General features: G+C 39.6%; 1 protein-coding gene across 2 annotated transcripts in view; it reads right to left on the reverse strand.

The window, feature by feature from the left end:
- Positions 1-3,584: 3,584 nt before the first annotated feature.
- LOC136678846 (lysyl oxidase homolog 2B-like) overlaps positions 3,585-22,299 on the reverse strand; it is a 43,875-nt gene continuing 25,160 nt past the window's right edge. The window contains exons 5-14 of one of the 2 annotated variants that reach the window (XM_066657008.1): positions 19,909-20,125; positions 18,026-18,206; positions 14,873-15,030; positions 14,272-14,439; positions 10,598-10,763; positions 10,000-10,240; positions 7,621-7,736; positions 7,306-7,442; positions 7,049-7,160; positions 3,585-6,730 (exon numbers count right to left, since the gene is read on the reverse strand). In XM_066657008.1, the coding sequence (XP_066513105.1) occupies positions 6,660-6,730; positions 7,049-7,160; positions 7,306-7,442; positions 7,621-7,736; positions 10,000-10,240; positions 10,598-10,763; positions 14,272-14,439; positions 14,873-15,030; positions 18,026-18,206; positions 19,909-20,125 (1,567 nt within the window). In that variant the 3' untranslated portion in view covers positions 3,585-6,659. Of the gene's footprint in view, positions 6,731-7,048; positions 7,161-7,305; positions 7,443-7,620; positions 7,737-9,999; positions 10,241-10,597; positions 10,764-14,271; positions 14,440-14,872; positions 15,031-18,025; positions 18,210-19,908; positions 20,126-22,299 lie in introns of both variants that reach the window. The other variant, XM_066657007.1, reaches the window with a different exon arrangement.

Consider the following 22,299-nt stretch of genomic DNA (forward strand, 5'->3'; position numbering starts at 1 on the left):
GACAAGATAACCATACAAAGACAGACTAAGATAACTAGAGAGAAAACTTGAACAAAGAAAGACTGAGACAGGGAAACTTGGAAACAATGACTTGGACAGAGAAAGGGAACTGGACATAGAAACCTAGGTAGAGGGAGCTAAACATACAAGGAGAGGAACAGATTAATCTTAGACAGAGCTAAACAGACACTTGAACAGCTAGAACTAAACAGACAAAGAAAGCTAAACAGACTAAACTAGAACATAGACATAAACAGAGTAAACACACAAACAGACAAAGAGACAAAAGAGATACAAAGACTGACTTGGAGCGTATAAGAAATAAGCAAGACAGACAGACCATAGAGTAAAGGTGAAATGCCCAACAAGAGGAACTGAGAGAATGGGGCTTAAATACAAAACACAGACGAGACGCACCTGAGACAGATAACGAGGGGGCAGGGTAACAAATAAGACACAGATGAGGAGGCGGAACAAAGGCGGGACATGGGCGGAGACAAGGACAACAACAGACAGAGCCATGTGCAGAGAGAGCACATGGCGGGGAAAACAGACATGACATGACAGGACAAGGGCGTGACACTGCTCCGTGCGGGTCCTGTGGGATCCTGCACATTGATTGAAGAGCAGGGTGAAATGGGAATAAGAAAGTATGCAGAGTAACAGGTGGACTACAGTCTACTGTATGGTACGTGGAGCTGATAAAATGGACAATGGGTGTAGACACAATCCAGTGATTGTTCAGTTTACAAATATCAATTATTATTATTATTATTTATAGAATACTAGTTATATATCTGTGATTAAAGCACTCTGTGCAGCATTCTATTTTTTATCTATCTATATTTCTAGTTTCTAGAGCTATAGCAGTGTAACCTTTGAGTCAGATGTACATATTTCACAACAGAGTGGGTTGGATTTAAGGAACATTTCTGCAAATATTTCATGGCATTCAGCCACTAGAACATTGCTGAGGTCAGGTGCTGACGTTGGATGATTAGTTCTGGCACTCCAACTAACCCCAAAGGTATGGGATGGAGCTCCATCACCGCAGAGAATGCACTTCTCCCACTCCACTGTCTAATGCTGGGAAGTTTCATACGCTTCCAGCCAGCACTTGGCATTGCACATGGTAACTTATCGCTCGCATGCAGCAAGAGATACAATTTGTGTCCATACGTGTTTCCATATATTTTTGGACATATAGTGGCACACATTTAATTGTCACATAAAATCTTCACAACATTTTCATTCAAATACGGAGCTTGAGCATCTGAAACATCCCTGAAAAACGAGTTGGCAGGAAGACCATGGTTTTCTTTCCCAGAATTTCTCAGTCACCACTTATCATTCCTAACATCTAATGTTCAGCCAACTTGCTTTTAAATGTAAAATGTGCTACAAATAAAAGAGTTTTTTCTTTTTCTTTTTTTTTTTTTTCAGAGATGCCTGGGCTGTTTCAGCTGCTGATAACAGCTAGGAACCCGAAGGAGCTGCTGGGAAAATGGATCAGAGGAAAGCATCAGAACATGTATAGACACTCTATAATTGGTGAATTCCACTCATTTTAATCTCTGTAGAAAATGAAAATAAAATTGATAAAAACTGATGGCTCTGGAGCAGCTGCACATAAACCTAACTACACCATGCTCACTGGCAAATACTAGATAGAAAGGTATAAAGTCAACCCCACTGGGCTGTGGCGCCATGGATCTTTACTCTCTATAAACACTGTCACTGTGGTGGTACCCTCAATGTTACGTATTCTGTACCTTTAATTAGGGAACATAACTGTAACTTATTTTATTACAATTGTAGATTTTAATATTATGATGCCATCAAATTCCTGCAGCAACGTTTTAGCCTCTAGGGTATATCTGTCCCAGAGGGAGCAGAACCGGTTACAGACTGCCTCCCTATTAATACCCCTCACTTATAACATGCTACAAATAGGAATGTACCACAAATAGAAGCCTCTTGTTTTTAAAGCTGCCTGGACTGTTTCAGCCCAGAGCTTCAGGGCGTTTGTGTTTGTAAAACAAAGTTGAAATCTGTACCAGGTCACTGGTCATAAATCACCTGGAGTGCACTGGACGCCTGAATAAGCAAACGAGCGTCTAAAGGAGTGAAGTGCATGCGCACATCCATCTTTACGTATAACGCTCCTGTCCGACGTATACACTGACCGGTGTGGAATGTAAACCTGCTGGTCTGAAGTATCTGGATGGCGGCCAGCTTTAGAAACACAAACACAGGGACTTTCTTAAACTCTGTGTGGTTTTCAAATGGTTAAATCCGTGTGGACGGCTTATTATTACTTCTGACCGCTTTGTGTTCCCTTTGTTCTTTTACAAACATGACAGAACCACAAAAGCTGGATGAGTAGATCTGGCACTTCAGCTCATCCCAAAGTCATCCCAACTGGAGCTTCATCAGGACACAGATCCACCCTTCCACAGCCCAAAGCTGAAAGGATTTACACCTCTCTAGCTGACAGCTGGCACTGGTCATGCTGAAATTTGACTTTTGGAGCTGTCTTCTGTGCCATTTTCAGTAGTTTCCTACGTGTAATCATAATAAATAAAGATATTTAGCAAAATATTATTCAACATAAGATGCTTTTTATTAATACATTTCTACTTAAGAACAGAGGTAACACTTTACACTAAGGGTACATTCATTCATTCATTATCTGTAACTGCTTATCCAGTTCAGGGTCGCTGTGGGTCTGGAGCCTACCCGGAATCACTGGGCACAAGGCGGGAACACTCCCTGGACGGGCCACTAGTCCTTCACAGGGTGAACAATAAAGGTATATTAAATCACAATACCTAAGGCATTAATAAACCTTAATAAAATGTAAGGTAATGTCACAATTAATCGTTAAGTAATGATAAAAATAAGAACTAGAATTCTTTCTGGATGTTATAAGCCTAAAATCCGTTTTTGCATGTTATAATCCACATCACTTCTTATTTCTATCATCAATTAACGATTGTGACTTTAATTGTTTAGTCATAATTATTAGGTTAATTAATGGACCCATGTTGTAAATTGTTACCAGAACAGACGTGTTTGTAATACACTATTACCTCAGTTCAAACCTTACCTTGTGTCTTATGAGGTCTAGTCATTTTAGGACAAGAGCTCCCTCTTGTGGTTCTTTTCAAATGATCTTTCAAGTGGTCTACAACGTGGAACAACTAGGCCACATAAACAAAGGGACTTTGCAACATATGCATAAGCATGAGCAAACACACTTAATCAATTGCTAATTTGCAGGACTGCAGCATTGCATAACATTATACAAGCATCCAAAACAGCTTTTGTCAGTGCTTGTATAAACACCCAATTAGTTTTATTTATTTAGACTTGAGTCAGATCCAATCAAGGTGAAAATAGGTGTATTTCACACTGTTTGCCCTTGTTAATGGAATACTAATCACCTAGTTATTTCTTAGTCACTGGTTTGTTTAGGCTTATTTAAGCACATCGTAAGACTAGAAATCCAGTACCAATTGAAAGAAATCAACAATCAATGAAACAACCAAGCATACTTACATGCTTACATTTATTTATTGCTTAAAAACATAAAATAAAAAGGCACCGTATGGATATTTACGCTCCATTCAAGTAAGCATAGTGTAAATCAGTCACATCTTGACATGTACCCTCTAAAAACAGAGGATATATCTTCGATAGCACCACTGGAACAGAAATTAGAATGTCTTAAAAAAGACATTCTGTACCAAAAGAAAGAAAAATAATTAGACACAGTTGTTGTTCAAGTCCCTGACTTAAAATAAGTTACTAACTGATGCTAGGATTGTTCTAACAAACTCAGATCCACGATATGACCTTAAATGCTGAGGAACAGAAGGTGTATATTAGCTGGTAATAGGCAGATTAACAGTAGTAGTAAAACTAAATGCAGAAGTTATATTAAACAAACATAGACTACAAGACAGCATGAAAGAGGAACATTTCATTGGCAGCGTCCAGTTCATTCAGCTGAAACTCTGTCACTGGGTAAGGGTTCATTTCTGTGGAATGATTCCTATGCAATTGGACATAAATTATGTATGCTAACGACTGCTTTATTCTTCATCAAACATCAGCACGGTTTTAGCCTCATTCTCCTTGTAACTAGGTATTACAGACACACTAACATGATCAGAATCAGCCCTCCTCAGAAAGATGAAAGAAAAAGGCTTTTCCAATGCACAGATAAGTGACAAATCAAAGAAAAACCAAAACAGACATTTCCTCAGATGGTGGAGGAGATGGGTTCACAGTCCCCTACTGGTGTCCAGAGGTATGTTAACAGCAAAGGCCTTATGAATGACCCCATTTTCATCATGACAAAACCACAGAGTGACCTTTTACGTCAGGTCCGGAGGTGTCCCGGAGTAGTCCTTTCACATGTGCTGACTCTGTCTTTACTAGGGGCCAGGCAGGATAAAGTCTGTGTAGAGTGTGGGATGAATGTTGTAGGTGTTTGCGTTCACACATACAGCTCCTATGGGCACAACTCCAGAACCTTGTGAACTGGGCTTCATTAATGATATTCATATGACCCTTCACTAATAATTAACAAAAAGACAAAAACTGTGCCACAATACATAATAACAGACCATAAACTACCTCACTGTACACGTCTAACATTCTGAGCCGTACTGCTCTCATGCTGTACTCCACACATCCATTTATTGTATCTAGGATCATCTGCAGTCGCTCTCTTTCTCCACATATTTATTCAGGTTACTCAGGTTACTCAGGTACAGTTAATTCCAGGTCAGTTAGAGGACTCCGGATTTCACAGTGGTTCCAGTGATGGGTATAAAATCCTAAATTCAATGATGTTTTTGTTGTTTGATGACTGTAAATTGATTGATCTAAACGTCTTTGCTTTCTCTAAAGCTACAGGGGCCAGTTGCACCAACAGGTTCATACTAATTCAATTTTGAAAGGAATTTAACGGCTGGTTTATAGTTAGTGTGGAAGCGGATGTGGCATGGTGCGAAGGCTGTAGTGCCGGACTGTCCGCATTGCTTGTTTATAGCCCTCGCACCACGAGGCGACCACGTACTACTACACCCGAGATGATGGTGGTGCTGTAGTGCTGCTGGAATCTGCTCTTGCCAGCACAGTTAAATCAAGAAACAGAAGATATCCCCTGTGTAAACAGGCACATGTAGTCTACACTGTTCATAATATAGTAAAAACCAATTAAAGTCATCCATACATCAAGAGTTGGACAAATGTGCGCATGCGCTAAATATAAACTAAAGATGTCTTCAATAATGCTGTATTTGCTCACATTGTAAAAGAAAAAAATATATCTAAAAAATGTCTGGCCTTGTGCTAGTCATCACAAGGTGTCTAATATATTTGTGCCTTCATAAGTGCAGATTACAACATGCTGTACTTTAGTGATGTGATTGACAGCGCTTGTCAAATATCTGCAAAAAACCATCCAGTTTGCTCGATGTGACACGATCTGAGAGAAGCTGAATCCCCTTGGTCCAGCCCCCTTTTCCTACGTCTTGTAACACATTCTGTGGCTAATAAGTGAATGGTGCGCGCCTTCACCAGGCAAACTGTGCACATCGTTTAATTTCTTCCCATGGTACTCGACCTAGCAGTTCAGGCTGTGATTAAGTTATTTTGGCCATGTACTCCATTGCACATCTGTGTCCGCATTAACTATGAACCAGCCTCAAACCTTGGTATAAGGCTGACCAGGTGCTCTTATTCCTCAAATACAGTTAATAAAAATGTTCATGCTAGAAAAAGAATTCATGTTGCCAGGTATGGAGCAAAAAAAAGTCTAAATTTAACTCAAAAAAACGACTGATATATCCTTTCAGTTATCTGAAAATGTTGAATGCTCTATGTGAATTAGCGCTGCCATTATCAACACTGAATTATCTTGCAGTTAATAAGCTTATACTTAATTGTATTTATATATATATATATATTATATATATGTATATTTATGTATATGTTAAATATTCTGTTTAAGTTTAGAAACTTGTAACCCACCAAGAAGTTTGGAAAGTTTGTGCAACCAGCCCCAGGAATATTTTATTTGCCTTTAACCCATACAATACTAATATAATACTTAGTGGAAGTCTTATTAACATAGTACTAAAGCATTCACAATACAAGCTCAGGTGGAAAATTCTTTCCAAATATAGATTTCAGATATTGCTCCTTTGCAGGAGTCCTTGTAAAATGAACACTCAGTTCCTTTGGGCTTACAAAGTGCATCAGAACTCCCTTAAAAATCCAAATACTGGCAGCAGAAGGATGTCTGATAGGCTTGAATGGGTCATCTCACTCAGAAATGGAGAGAGTGGAAGGTTCATCAGTCAAAGTCCAAATTCACTGCTTCTTTTTAAACCACATATTCATATATTTCAGATTCTGTTGATGGAGGATCACATACTTCCGGTTGTGGTCCCATTATTTCTGGTCATTCTGTTCCCGTGTGTTGGGCTTGAGTTGGGGAATGTCTTTGTGTTGGGATGGGTTTTGAGGCTTCCTGAGAGGGCCGTTTTTTGTGTAAGTGAATGTGTCCCACTGCCATGTTGATGCTGAGAGCTCTGTGGAGTTGTAGTGGTTGTTGGGGTTTCTCCTGTAAACCCCCCCGGCTCTTACCTGTGTGTCACCTGGTTATTCAGAAGGCCAGGGAACGTCTCCTCAGTTTCAGCACTCATTGAGCCGCCTAAGGAGAGAATTAATAGACAGATAACAGTAGGCAACAAGGCAACACACACAAACACACACATAGTTACATTTTTGCACAATCAATTCACCTAATAACGTGTGTTTGGATTGCAGGAGGAAACTGGAACTCTAAAGATATTGATTTTAATCTACAGTATTAATCACATTACATTTTATTATGTTTTAAACGAGTAAGATTCTCACCTGGAACATAAATCCTAAAACTACACCACTGTAATTATCAATATTTTCTATTAAATTATAGGAGGTAATAAAACTATGCAACTATGAATATTATAATGATATGTAGCCTCACCTATATGGCAGTTGTACATCCAAATACGATGGCCGTCATATCGACACCTACATTTCACAACGTTGTTAGTGTAATCAGACTCTGCCACTTCATAGTTGGGATTTATCACAATCTGTAAATGACACAGAAATACGTTCACACTGTAGTCACTCTATGAAGTAATTGGCTTTGGGTTTAATCTAGTACACAAGGAATACACAAGTAAACATTGTAGATCTGTGACAGCACATTCAATGGAGAACATGGCAAAAAATCACCTGGAATATATAGTCTCCAGGCTTTACGTCAGTGATGTCCACCCACTGGCAGTCAATATCGTGTCTGTATGTGTCCCAGCAGCCCAGAGTGATTCCCTGCTCTCCAAAGTTGGCACACTCATATCTCTTCTCAATCCCTTGATGAGGGACAACACAAAATAAATCAGCTTTTGATATGTCAGAGGCTTAAAGGGCTGTAGATGCTGAAGAAAAACTGAGAGTAGTTGTGAATTCAGGGATTTATTTCAAAACAGACTGGCAACAACTAAAGAACATCCTTTAAAATCTTTTTAAATACAAAACACACACACAAACCTTCGTCACACTCAGAGTCCTCCAAGCAGAAACTGGCTTTGTGACCTTCTGCTACTTTGGTGCCGTTTAAGCTCATCAGGTCGTAATGAGTGAAGATTTCCATGCTGTGGTAGTGTCTGAATAAACAAAGGAAACGTTTTTAAGAACAATAATGTGAAGATTAGAGTTGGTGTGGTTGGCATAAACAGTGCCTTCTGTGCAGAAGCTCAGGGCTCGATTCTCTGCTCAGGAAAGCAATTCACACTACACAAATCATATCTGTCCTTGGGCAGACGTCCCAACTCAGCATCGGACTAGATGATTAGAACTCATTAAATGTAAGGCTTTTACTTTGACAAGCCACTTTCCATTTGTATTTGTATTTGTATTTTGCCAAAATACATATGTGTTACTAGGCTATGATTCCAAAACCTTAAAAATCATATGTAGCTTTAGGAGTGTATTTTGGTAATTTTTGTAAACATCTGATTTTGCATTCATGTATATTCCACACTAAACAATGTTTACGATGCCAGGGTTCGCCTCTACCCCCACTTCCTTACTGTATTCAGCTTGTAAAAAAATAATAAAATAAATACAGCTCCTGTCCCATCCCATTTTGCACATTAGCATTACTTTTTTAATAACATTAAAAATTATATCTCACTTTCTACACTGTTTATCCACATATAACAAAATCTAAAATGCTTGGTCTTTAACCATCTTTAACTAGTCACTAAGTTTGATAACGCCAGCGTAATCAGTGACCACTAAGGGTTAAATTCCAGTTCAGAGACAAAATATCACCTTCTGTTTTTCCAAACAGCCTGTGGTTACAGTTAAGTCTATAATTGTGCTTTACAGGCTCCTAAAAAAGGGAATAAAAGATCATAACGACCTGGACATCCTACAAAAACATCAGAGGTCATATAGAACACACAAATACCTACAGCCACTAACCAACTGTAGCCTCTTCCAACAATGCATTCCCTAAAGAGGAATTATATGGTTCTATGTAATTCTATGGTTCAGATGTAAACAAGGTCACTGAGAGTGGTATCATTCTGGAGAAACTTACAGAGTCTGAGCTGGTAGGAGTGGTACACTGAAGCAGACGTCTGAAGCCTCTAAAAGCTCCTGACAAAAGTCTGTTGCATGGAACCTTTTAATATTAATCAATATATACATTTTTTTCTTATAAAACAAATACTTTTACCTGACTGAGCCACGTTCAAAGCCATTGTAAAATACACAATCAACGCACAACTATGGCCACCTCATAACACCTGCCTTCCCTATTAAAGTTGATATTCACAATTTTATTTAAAAACATTTAAAAAATGTTTCCTCACTGTTTGCTCCTCTCCAACTCAGTGTGCATGCTCAGAACTGGTCTAACGTCTTTATGAACCGCCAGTGTCTTTAAATGGGTTAAAAAACAGTGTCTCCATCCAGTATGCTCTCTCTCTCTCTCTCTCTCTCTCTCTCTCTGTCTCGCTCTCTCCTCATGGCAAAGAAACAGGATCTGGATGTTGTTAGACAATAAACAGATCTCCAAATGTTGAAAAGCAAGAACCGAGATAAGGACATTGCTCTAGTCCTGCTCCATAGGTGGGTAATATTGACATATTTTTGTTGTACATGGAACAGACACTAAGTTTGTAAGAGCGCTAACTGCATGAAAGAAAACAGACTGAAATTGCTACAAAACTAAACAACTGGAGTCACATATGAGTTTCTGTTGTAAATCAAACAGTTTAAACTCAGTCGTTTTTTTTTAAATCTCTCAGAAACATTCACGTAGCTAGAAATTTATGAGGAGGCTGAGGTTGGGTTTCCAGTAACGCAGATGGGAGTGGGCTACACCTGAGAGGCCCCCTTAAACAGGTCTAATGACATCAGTGCTCCAAACAGCACAATATCAGGACCGAAATACAGTGGTACAGATTATCTGGAGAAGTTAATGCTACTCAGCCAGCTTCTTACTCTTAAGGCTAAAACCACAGCCCCAGACGAGCCCTTACTGCAACTTCTCCTTTAAAGTAAGAGCCTAAAAAACCCTGAATACACTTGAACATATTTTGTTTCATGGAAAGGCCACACCATATTAATTAATTTATAGTTAAACCTTGAACGATGTTAACAGACTACAATGTGTGTTAGAAGAGTAGGTTGGAATGACTGGAACGCCTTAGAATTACTTTGATCACAATTCACAGTATGACTTACGCAGAAATGTTGACTGCCACTTTTCCACAGTCATTGCAACACTGATCTTTACACAACTGACATCGCAGAGAATTTCAATATGCAAATGAGCACTCTACTAATACATCAATAAAATACTGCAATGCCATTTCCTCCCTAGTATTGCCCACCATCTAACCCCCCTGAGCTCACCTGTGGCAGTCGTGCCAGATCCAGGAGTCTCTGGAGGCCCTGGGCCTGAAGTCAGATTGGCCATTGTTGTGGATCTGAGAAGAGAAGCGCAGCAGGCGGCGGTAGGAACTGGCCGGAGTGGAGCTGGAGGTGGACGCCAGGCAGTTCTCTTCGTAGGCGCACTGCAGCAAGATCATGGGACGGTCCTCCAGGTATGTCGTCTGCTCTACCACCTGAGGGTTCAGTACCAGGTCTGGGGCAGCTGAGAAAGCAGGAAAAATCACATAAAAAAAAATACAAAATACAGAACAGGACAGTGATGGTCTTTCTTTTCTTTTGCTGATACAGGCAGAGAGCTCCACCCGATACCTTTGAGTTGATTTGTGATCTAGTGCTAATGCTCTTATATCAGTATCTGGCCTTACTAATGATTTTGTGGTGAAATCATATATTCACAGCCATCTTGTGACATCTATCTCAGCTTTCCCAGAAAAGTAAAAGCTGTTACTAAAGCAAATGGCGGAAGTATTCTTGATTAATGCTATTTGCTATGGATGCAGAAGAGACATAATAAGAAATACAGGTATATAGTTTAAAGTGTTATAGTATGTGCTCTCACTCTCAGAGCAGGAGACCCCGGCAGCGTATCGAGCTCCTCCTCTGGGACAGGTGACGTGATCTCCGTGATGGAGACAGTGAGACAGAGACATTTCAGTTCCAGCACATCGCACTCCACTCATCACTACAGCATCAGCACTCACAAAACCAGGCCAGTACCATGTCTCCTACACACACACACACACACACACACACACACACACAAACACAGAGAGAGAGAGAGAGAGAGAGAAATTAATTCAACCACTGTTGTACACTAAATATTTCAGGCAAACTCAAAATACTCACCTTAGCTAACCTACAAAATGTATACACAAGTACTTTAGGGTCTGTCTCTCACTGAGGCTGTCAGCTTTGAAAAATCATATTCATTCATCCGTTAAATATTATTTTAATGTTATTATTTTACAAGGTAGAAAAACAGACTGCAAGCCAGAAGTAAAATGCATGTCAAAGTCAAAAACTCAAAGTCATGTCTCTTTAAACCGTAACAGGGTGCATAACATCTCAGTATGAATATGAACAACAGCTCACGAGATAAACCTCACGTTTACTGCAACAAAAATCACCAACAATTCATTCTAAACTCTGACTCTCATTACAGCAAGGTTCAGAAGTTCAGGGGAGTAGGGAGCATATGGAGCTGTACATGGTGAGGTGTAGTTGTGTGTTTGAAGTGCTTGTTTTTAAACAGCTTGCAAACTGCAGGACTTTTGTCCACAGCTTGACACCCAAAAATATAATGTCTTGGTGTTGTCAGCACTCTATCTGAGGGGCTAGACACGTTTATGTCATGTTTTCAATCATGTTTTCAAACCTATCATGTTAGTAGGGATCATATTTTTTTTTTCAAACTGTTTGTTTAAATGAATTTGGATGTCGAATTCAGTTTGAGTTACGTTCCCTTGTGTGTGTGTGTGTGTGTGTGCGTGTGCGTGTGCGCGTGTGTGTGTGTGTGTGTGTGTGTGTGAGCACAGGCATTGATAATTGAGGGTGGAGGTTATAACATATAAGAGTAATTTAACTGAAAATTCTACCACTAAATTGTACACAAAACCCATAGAAAAGTTAAATTCACCTGATAGTCTCTATGCAAACAATCAGTTTAAAAGAATGACTCCTTCATGAAATCTCTACTCACTAAGCTACTCTACCACACATCTCAGTGTTTACATATTTGTATATTTAAAATATTTTTGTATTTTATATAATATTTAAAACATTATAGTTGATATTCATATAGGAATTCCTTGGCGGCCTGTAACTATTGTCCACATTTGTGCCAGTCTTATCTCTCACTCCAAAGGGCCATTAAAGGAGCAATAAATCATTCTTACCAACAAATGTTAGCAGATATTACTAATTCATATTTACACTTCTGTGCAGTGGAACTCATATGTGATGAAGAGTCAAATTGCTCCTGTTCAATTTCCCATCAAACATGTTGCCCACATGGGGTGGCCACTCTGAAGTGAAGGTGCAGAAGAAAGATTGGAAATTTATTTAATTTATACTATTCTCAGTAAAAAAAACACACATGTAATAAATGAAATGCACTGGGGCTTTAAGCTCTCTTGTAAGCGCTTGACATTGGATATGACATGTTTAAAGCAGAGAAAGTACATTTGGAACATAAAACATTTGGAAAAAATATGACCACAAGAGGGAGCCACTTTCCCACACTTACTGTTATTTTTCCACTCACATACTCATCCTTCATATCTATGAAGTACTTCATTCATTAATTCATCGTCTGTAACCGCTATTCCTGCAGGGAATCACTGGACATAAGGCAGGAACACACCCTGGATGGGGTCCATTACAAGATGGGGACACTTTAATCTCACTCGTAAAAGTGAGATTTCTGAGCCATTCCTGCCATTTCTGCGGACTGTTGCTTATATCTGGCAAAACAGTCTTTCCATCTGGGGTGTATAAAACACAGATGGCCAAAAGTTTGTAGACACATTCTCATTCATTCATTCATTTATTGTTATCCAATTCAAGGTCGTGGTGTGTCCGGAGCTTACCCAGAATCATTGGGCGCGAGGCAGGAACACACCCTGGAGGGGGCGCCAGTCCTTCACAGCGTGTCAAACACTCACACCTATGGACACATTTGAGTCGCCAATCCACCTACCAGGGTGTGTTTTTGGACCATGGGAGGAAACCGGAGCACCCGGAGGAAACCCACGCAGACACAGGGAGAACACACAAAACTCCTCACAGACAGTCACCTGGAGTGAGTGTTGAACCCACAACCTCTGCACCACCTGCTGCACCACCGTGTGCTACCATTTCCCACTTTTACAGCATTAACAGCTTCTACTGTACTGGGAAGGACATTGCTGTGTGCATCTGATGGCAGCTAAGAGTGTATTACTACAGCTAAGAGTTCAGATACTGACGTTGGGGGTTTAATTGACACCCTTTAATACCTGTTGGAGATCCATCACTCCATAGAATGCAGCTCCACTGTTCCACAGCCCAATGCTGTGAGTTTTTATACTCTTCTGGCTGACTTGTGGCATTAAGCATGGTGAGTTTGTGTGGTTGCTCTTCAGTGTAGCTTCAAAAGTAAATTTTAAATCCTTTCTTTCGCTCATAAATTGTCTCTGAAACTGAACAGCTGTCAACTGGAAAACCTTCAGTCCTTCTGGCAGACACCTCTCTCTTTCATCAGCTGCACGATTTAAGATCTATTAGGATCAGGATACATTTCCTCTTAAATATTTCCCAGATGGAGCTCCTTGTTTACATGACTGGATTTCTTGCAAAAGCAGAAGGGAACACTGCATTGCCCAGCAACAGCAAACACAGACGGCCATAAATGTGGGGAAAGCACCAGCTTAATTCAAATGCCTGTAATTCTCTAAAACCACAAAAGTACCCCTATTAGAGATCATCATTCATCTAAATCAAATGCCTTTACCTAAGCCTAGGCCTCAGCTGTGCTTTGAAAAATTGTGGTCAATTTCTTTGAGATTTCTGAGTATTCTAACGACAAAATGAAATGTTTCCCAAGGTGTCTGTTTAAAGAATGTGGTCTTGAAGATTTCAAGATATGTGTGAGATGTGAGGAAACCTGAAAAACGCTAGTATGTCGTCTCCAAGTCTGATAGAGAGAATCATAGGACACCCAGAAGAAAAATGCAATAACAATCCCTAGCTTTTGTTCTTTGAAAGCCGGCAAGAGGGCAAGAAAAACAACACAATCTGAGCAGCAGGAGTTAAGCCCTTAAAAATGCAGTCATTTCTTAGTGGCAAATGTTTCCTCACACAGACAGTCACCCGGAGCGGGACTTGAACCCATAACCTCCAGGTCCCTGGAGCTGTGTGACTGCGCCACTCTACTGCTGTCAAATATTTTTGGTATAAAGGGCATTTAAAAGTTCAGGGCCCATATCAAAGTAGAGTTCTTTTTTTTATAGACGTAATTATTAATGTATACACACTGCAATCAACTATAACAGTATGACCACCTCTTTGCTTCTACACTCACTGTCCTGTTCCACTGACTCTACAGGAGCACACTGTAGTTCTACAAAACTCTAATTGAGATCCATAATTTCAGATGATTTGGGTGATTATGGTCCAGCGTTTGCTCATTTAGTGTAAGCCTCAATGACATTTGTCCTGGTAATCAAACAATAAAACGGTAGAGGGGAATTGTACCTGAAAAGCGTTGCTGGCAAAGCCAAGGCCGAGCTGTCTGCACACCACCATTGCCTCCATGGTTCCCCAGTTTTCGCCACACACCGTTCCCCACACCAGAGAACCGTTTTTCTCCACCATGACCTCCACACGGCCCTCAAAGGGGTTCCGGCCTCCACTCAGACGCAGCTGCAGTGGGAAAACTGTACATTAGTCATTTTAGAGCAATTTGAGCTGGGTTAACTGTAATCTTAGATTGATTCTGAGATTGTATCTCTATCTGTGAAGATTTGATTGACTGTTACAGGACAACGCATCCAATTTAACGTATATATCCTGGATTTCTAAGCCATCTTAAAGAGTAGGAGGCGGTGTTGAGAAAAATAACACCGCAAAACAACACTCGCGTCTAATTATTTGTGAAACTCTTAGAAATTCCTATTTCTAATGGATTTCAAGCGCTCTGTGTGCTGTAGAAAATATGTGGCCTTCTTTGTTGTTGGCTGGAACAAAACACAAAAGCACTATGAGTTCTTTGAATTTTAATAGAAAAGACTAAACATAAGGAATAGCTAAATTTTTGTGTAGAAATTGTGAGGTAAGATTTATTGTAAATCCTCACCCTCTGCTGGAAGCCCATTGCAGGAACGTTACACCTGACCCCTGCGTCCTCCTCGTGACTGCACCCTTCTGAGTCTTTGTCCATATTAAACTGGCACTCAGTGATGGATTTCTCAAAGCCAGAACACTGTACCTCATTCATATGGACTGGTCCCATTCCTAACAACACACACACACACACACACACACACACACACACACACACACACACACACACACACACACAATCACAAACAGTGATTTAAATTGTCAAGCACAAATTCAGTGATAACTCTTGACTTCTAAGTGTTAACAACCTTAATAATTAACATGATGTAATAAACAGATGAGTAGAGAGTTACTTTAGAAAAATGACTGCAATGGAATGACCTTCCCCTGAACAATCTGAGTTTTTATAAAAAATGATCAGCCCAAAAACTACTTCTACTTCTCTGCTGTCTCTTTACTTTCATACTTTCTCATGTAGTCACATGTGTACCTACATACGCTAGAACTGTTTTTAAATATGAACTGAAACCATGGTCAGTTTCTTTGATGATTGTGTCCAGTGCTGTATTATGAAGAGACAGAAACTGGAAGCTCCAGTCTGTGTTTTCACTAATTACTTTTCCTCAGCCCAAAAGTAAACAAGCGAAATGCAGGGGATTATTTTTGGAGTGGATTATTGCAGTGTTCTTTTCCAAGCAGAATATGAAAGTAAATCTGCGCAGAAAATGATAAGATTCCTCTTGAACTTTCCACCTGGTTTGCGTTCCACTCAGCAGAGCACTGAAGAGGAGTGTGGCACTAAGAGAACAGACCCTACTTCCTAAATTGACAACTCACACGTATAGGAGAAAGTCTGGACAATTCTATATGATCACACTGATTATTCACAATCCCTAACCCTCGTTTATAAAATCGACTGACAGCAAGAATTGAAAATGCCATTGTTGAAAGTTCCAGCACTGATAACGAATGTCCAAGCCTTTGGTTTGTTAGTTCACCTTCCATAGTTTTAAACCTGTTACAGTAAAAACACATGCATCCTCATTTAAAATTCTGATCACAAGATTGGAATTGAAAAAATTATCCCTGTATGGCAAGAAATATATGAAAACATGTATGAGCATTTCCACAGCAGTTCCACAAATGATGGCAAGTCTTTTAATAAAAAGATGTAACATTGGATATGTATCAACACATAAGCATTTTATAATTTTATGTTTAATCACTCATTATGTCAGCAATAATATCAGTGTTAAAAAACTCAGCTGCAAAAAGGTAACAGGAAGTTAACTGCCAATTAGATTTTGAATATAACATCATCATCCTCATATTACATTACATTATAGAAAACATTAATTTACAAGAACAATCAAATACTAAAGAGCAAGTAAACCCATTTCACCTTAAAGGCTTTATAGATTTTACATGTTTTTATATCAAGATTCATGCAAGCTATTTTTAGGAATTTTAGGTTTGATTTCTCTTGAAAATGTAAAGCTCACCTATGACAATGGGAAAAATTAAAACAGTGTTCAGACTGATCTCTTACTCTAAAATTAATGTATCTATGATTTGATATTTCAGGATGTGTCACATTCTGTCCGTGGTTTGTCCTATGATGTACTTTCCCATGTGTTTTTTTTTTTTTTTTTTTGGCTCTTTCTCTTTACCCATTTCTCTGTCACATCTCCTTATATACCTTACCTTGTCCAGAATATACCTGCTGTTATTTAATGTGGAAACACAAATTCACAAAAGAAGCCAACTTCATATTTTTCACATGATGAGCTGTGTGCAGTGCTTCACTACAGAATATTAACCAACATGATAAATAACATACAAGGTCTAGATATATTGTTTTTTTTGTTTGTTTTTTTGTTTTTTAATGATGCAATACTTTGTATGTGTCTTGTGCAACAATTTTGCATCTGAAATCTGAGAAACATACCAACGGAGCCCTGTGAATAACACTACTGAATTTCCTCCAGAGAATCAAGCCGTCCATAGCCCTAGTCTCTTATGTTGGGGTTTTCTGTTGCAATCCCACAGGCATTCCTACAGATGTTTTACATTTCAACTTGAGGGAAAAGGCGTCGGCTTATAGTGCAGATCAGAAACAGCACATGGGATGAAAAAAAACATTATAATATTCAGAGATAGGAGATGTGTCTGAAATGTATAATTCTCAATAAGAAAAATACTTTACAGTTTTGACTTTGTCCATTATATGTTGGCCCTTGTAAAAGATGCTCAGATCCATGCACATGCCCATTTAAGGACTGACTGTTAATTTGCCTGACAGGTGCCATTTCTATGAACCAATAAAAGTTATTCATATCACCTGTCAGTGGTTTTAATCTTCTGGCTGAACGATGCACTGAATTTTTACAGTGGGAAACTGTAAATTATTCATCAAATATTCATATTATAGCTGTGGTTGTGTTTGAAGTTGTGCTAGCCTGCTTCTGATTGATTTATTCTTTCTAAAGAGTTTATGACAAATTCGAATGCCTCCCATCACTCAGCTGAGAGAAAATACATGAATTCTTTCCTTATTACTCTGACCTCAAGCTTCAGTACACTTCAGTTTTCCATCTAGTGAGTGTTGAAAATGTGTAATTATGGCCACAGGAGTGAGGGGTACAATGCTGCAGTCTCTTCTACACATTTGGAAAACAGATGATGAACCAAATGAGCCACAAGCTCAGCGATTCAAACTCTATGGGACCAGTGTATGCTTTCTTCCAGCAAACTCTTATTTTTGTAATTTAAGTTCTCTGTATTTATACGTTGCATGTTTTTGTCCAGATGAAGTGTTGTTATGACAGATACCTACAGCCAGTGAGATAATGAGATATTTCTAGTATTATGTAACAACCTTTTGGTCTGTAGTCTGTCTGTTTTTCTGCATACTTTCTTATGTATGATTTGGGTGGTGGATCATTCTCAACACTACTGTGACACTGACGTGGTGGTAGTGTGTGTGTGCTGGAATAAGTGGATGCAGGGTAATTTGGTAATATGAAAATATGCTGAGAAACAAGTGGACGACAGCCTGTAATTATAGAACTACAAAATGCTCCTGTATGGTCAGTGGAGCTGATAAAATGGACAATGAGTGCAGATACGTCCAGTGAGATATATGTATATATAAACCGTGACTGACCTTGACCCAGCTGACCACCGGACAGTGCTTCTTTGGCGGTCCCAAAACCGAGCTCTCTGCACACCACTGTGGCCGACACCAAGTTCCAGTGATCATCACAGATAGTTCCCCACTCTCCTTTTCTAAGCACCTCCACTCTGCCTTCACCCACCACTCCTCCACCACGCAGACGAACCAGAGGCTGCTGAAAAAACCCAAAAACAACCACAGTACACCTCAAGATAGAGTGGAATCAGAGCATCTAACAACTATGCAAGACCTGAAAGATCAACAAAACAGTCCCATCTTTCCCATTCTTTCAGAGAACTTAAATAATGATGGCTCTTTGTGTCCATCCTTGTACCGTGAGAAGACCACTCAACAATATGAGTCTGAAAAGATTTGGAACTCTCAAAAAAGCCCCAGAACAATTAAATCTCAGTATGGGTCAGCCAACAAAGAGCCCAGCTTTAGTAAGTGGGAGGTTTATCCAATGCGGAAAATGCTGGGTTAAAAAAGAAGACTCACAAAAGCTAGCTTAAGTGATTCATAAGGAATTAATCTGCTCTCTGCTAGAATCTACTTTTAAAAATCCACAATACTGATCTAGGGTGCTAGAGAGTGCCTACCTATAACCCTGCTGACCTCCTGAACGTGACTGACAGTCCAGCATGCCGCCATTCTGACTGCTGGAACATGTGGTTTGGCAGCTGAGATCTGGGGAAAAATCCTGTCATACTGAGGGCTAGAGAACCATCAACTACTTTCTTCATCTCTCCCTCATATTAATGTCCACGTAATCACAGAGTTCAGCTTGCCTCTGGCTGAAATTACAGGTTTGTAGACAGCATTTTCAAAGATTGATTTCACTGTCTGTCTTAAAATAAATGTCTGTGCACTGCACAGTCCTGTAGGGTATGTTTTGTGCCATGTGAGACATTGGCAAGTGTTTCAGCTCTTAGGAAGTACAGTATTCACCTTACGTTTGGTAACACACTGAAATACATACATGACTTTTTATAAGGTATTCATTTTTAAAAAGGCAGTAACGACACTGGCTGCACTGTGGTGCAGCAGATAGTGTCGTAGTCACACAGCTCCAGGGAAGGTTGTGAGTTCGAGGCCCACTCCGGGTGACTGTCTGTGAGGAGTTTGGTGTGTTCTCCCCGTGTCTGTGTGGGTTTCCTCCCACAGTCCAAAGACACATGTTGGTAGGTGGACTGGCGACTCAAAAGTGCCCATAAATGTGAGTGAATGTGTGAGTGTGTGTGTTGCCCTGTGAAGGACTGGCGCCCCCTCCAGGGCAGATGTATTCCTGCCTTGTGCCCAATGATAGGCTTTGGACCCACTGCGACCTTGAACTGGAAAAGCGGTTACAGATAATGAATGAATGAATGAGTAATGACACTGACATCATAAAAACCTACATTTTAAAAATAAGTTATAGAAAATGTATTATATAATGGATCATGCTGAATATTATCAGGGACAATGTGTGTGTATGTTCTGTGGCCCTAGTTCACTTGTATATGTGTGTTTGTTCACAGGCATGACTAAAAAAGCACATTTCACATTTTCATGTTTCAGCATTTGAGCCATTTGAACTAGATACTGGAGCATTTCTGTGAGTAACTGCACAATTTACCTGCACCTAAATGTATCTAAATGAAATCATTATAAGGGATACATTTATCTTTCTTCATTCGTGCATCATCTTTTAACAAGCCTTGTTATGTTGGGAGGAACAAGTCAAAATGAGTAAAAATGAAGTTTGTTAGTCAACCAAGGATATCCATATTCTGGGACAGCCCTACTGTGTGTGTGTTTGTGTGTGTGTGTGTGTGTGTGTATCATGTCATGGATTTTCCTGGAAAAGATGCAAAACCTGGTATTTGTTGCCCTACCTCCTGTCTGAAGGCCTTCCTGTAACCAGCCATGGGGGTGGGAGCGAAGGCCCGGCCGGGGACACAACTGACCACCACTGGGATGCCCTGATCACAAGAACTGTTGGCCTTGGCCATGAGAGAATGACCCAGCACACAGTTTGACAAATGGGCCTCATTTCCAGTGCAGTTCACCAAGTAATCCCAGTAGGACGGCTTTCTCCTGCGGGCAAACATTCTGCAAGAACAGACAGAGAGATAATTACGCATGTATACAAAAAAGCAAAATAAAGCATTTTATATGATGTTTCCAGATAAATGCATACAATAAATATCTGAAACACAATGGTTTCCAAACAGTGTTTTGGAAAACTCTACAGCCTGCCACAGCTCTAATCAACATGTGTCAGTTTCCACTGAAATGCCTTCACATACTTTGATCAAAATAAGTCAAAAATGAAAAAAAACAGTCCCCATCTCCCCCCCAAGTCCCCAAGGTGTTACTGAAGTGGGGATGCCATGCACATTTGTTTTCTATTTAACCACTGAGTGAAAGAATGTCTAAAGCTAGTCTGTCCAGAGCAGATTATGTCAAAAACAAACAAAGACTTAAAGGGACAGGAACACACACACACACACACACACATACACACACACACACACACGCACACACACACACACACAAAACCTCTCCTCAACCCTCTCTGTACTGATTCAAAAAACAGATGAGGTTTGGTGGCTGGGTTATTTTCACTGAACAAAACACTCAAAACACTCAGGCAAAATCTCAGGCAACCAAAGTAATACTGTTTCATATGAAATGTTATTGTAGCATATTATTGTACATAGTACTATTATCAATAATATTTATTATTAATTATAAGCTGATTAATGCTGTGAAAACATCAACTATCATATTAGATTGAAATGCCCATCCACAGTATACAGCTGTCTCAAGCACTGCACAGTGGAATGATGGAGCTCCATCTAATACCTATGGGCTTATGTGTGATCCAGAACTAGTCATCCAACATCAGTACATGCCCTCCCTGAAGCTCTGTTGGCTGCCATCAAATGCTCACAGAACTATTCTCCTGAAGAAAATGGGGGTCCCTATTAACATCCCTGATTTCAGAGGAAACACTGGGATGAGCAACTGTCTGAAAATCTGGTTTTGAGCATCTGTTCTGGAGGAAGACCTCAAGTGTCCAGAAATAATTTAGCAGAAGCCAAATCCCAAAGAGTTATGAAAGGAGAGCTGGATTTGGGCCATTCCAGCAGTGGGCAAGTGCTGAGAAAAACAGACACGTTTCATAAACGTCAGCGTGTGCAGAGAGGCACGTAGACTTCGGAAAACTCTGCACCAAGACAGCAGTATCTCGTGTTTGTGATTCATAGCCGACAGGACGTTTATCAAACAGGTTTCCACATGGTAATAGTGGAAAGGGTTAGAGATTTATAAGTCCACAAACATAGAACACAACAGTCACACCGCAAAGACTTAAACAATGCATTTCTGAGAGGCTTTCAATGAACCAGGCATGCAGGGAATCCTTTATGAATCCTGTGCTGGTCTACGTATTTATGAACCTGATATATAACCTGACTTTTTGCAGTCAAACACACATTCATTTTAAAGAAGTGAAGTGTTGTACATGTAAGTGTGAATACAAAAGAGCCCCTATGCCAGGCATTATGTATGTTATATAACTTAAAAATGCACTTACAAATCATTCTTAATACACGACCCATGATATGAAAGTGTTACTGGAATATATATCACATGTTATAATTACATGCATGACAGGATACAACTTTATAAGGTCAGGCTCCATAATGCATTATAACACGAACTAATAATAACAGACAAAAATAAAAGACACTATAGCAAGGTCATCGTCCACCACTTAACCGTAAGATTGTGAGATTGGCAGTTTGTGTGAGGAGTCCTAGCTAATGGGTGGAACAGGCAATGACTAGTAATTAGAATAAAATTGTAATAAAATTAAATCATAGGCCATCTTTAAAAAAGTTTGGTTTTATGACATCATACTATGTAAAGCCTTTTAAATATTATATATTGCCATATAAAACTATAAAGGCCTTATGTGACCATCATGAATACATTGGGTAGGGTTTGCAAAAATGTTTTCCACATGGTTGACCTTTAAAGATGCTTGTCATTTCTTGGGGACAGAAAAAACACAAAGCATAAAAAGATATTTTTCTCTCGAGCTCTAATGGTCAGTGTAGGTCAGTACAATGGATGTGTAAAGAGAAGGATAGCCAGTCATTTCAAGGGCCAAGGCCCATCTGGTTCTTTTCTTTTTCCATTATGGAAGAGGCTGTTCTGCTACATTCATTTTCCTTGGAGCCAGAGGAGAGTAAACATGTTTACCTTCTATGTGGATT

This window comes from Hoplias malabaricus, chromosome Y, assembly GCF_029633855.1.
Source record: "Hoplias malabaricus isolate fHopMal1 chromosome Y, fHopMal1.hap1, whole genome shotgun sequence".
Lineage (NCBI taxonomy): Eukaryota > Metazoa > Chordata > Actinopteri > Characiformes > Erythrinidae > Hoplias > Hoplias malabaricus.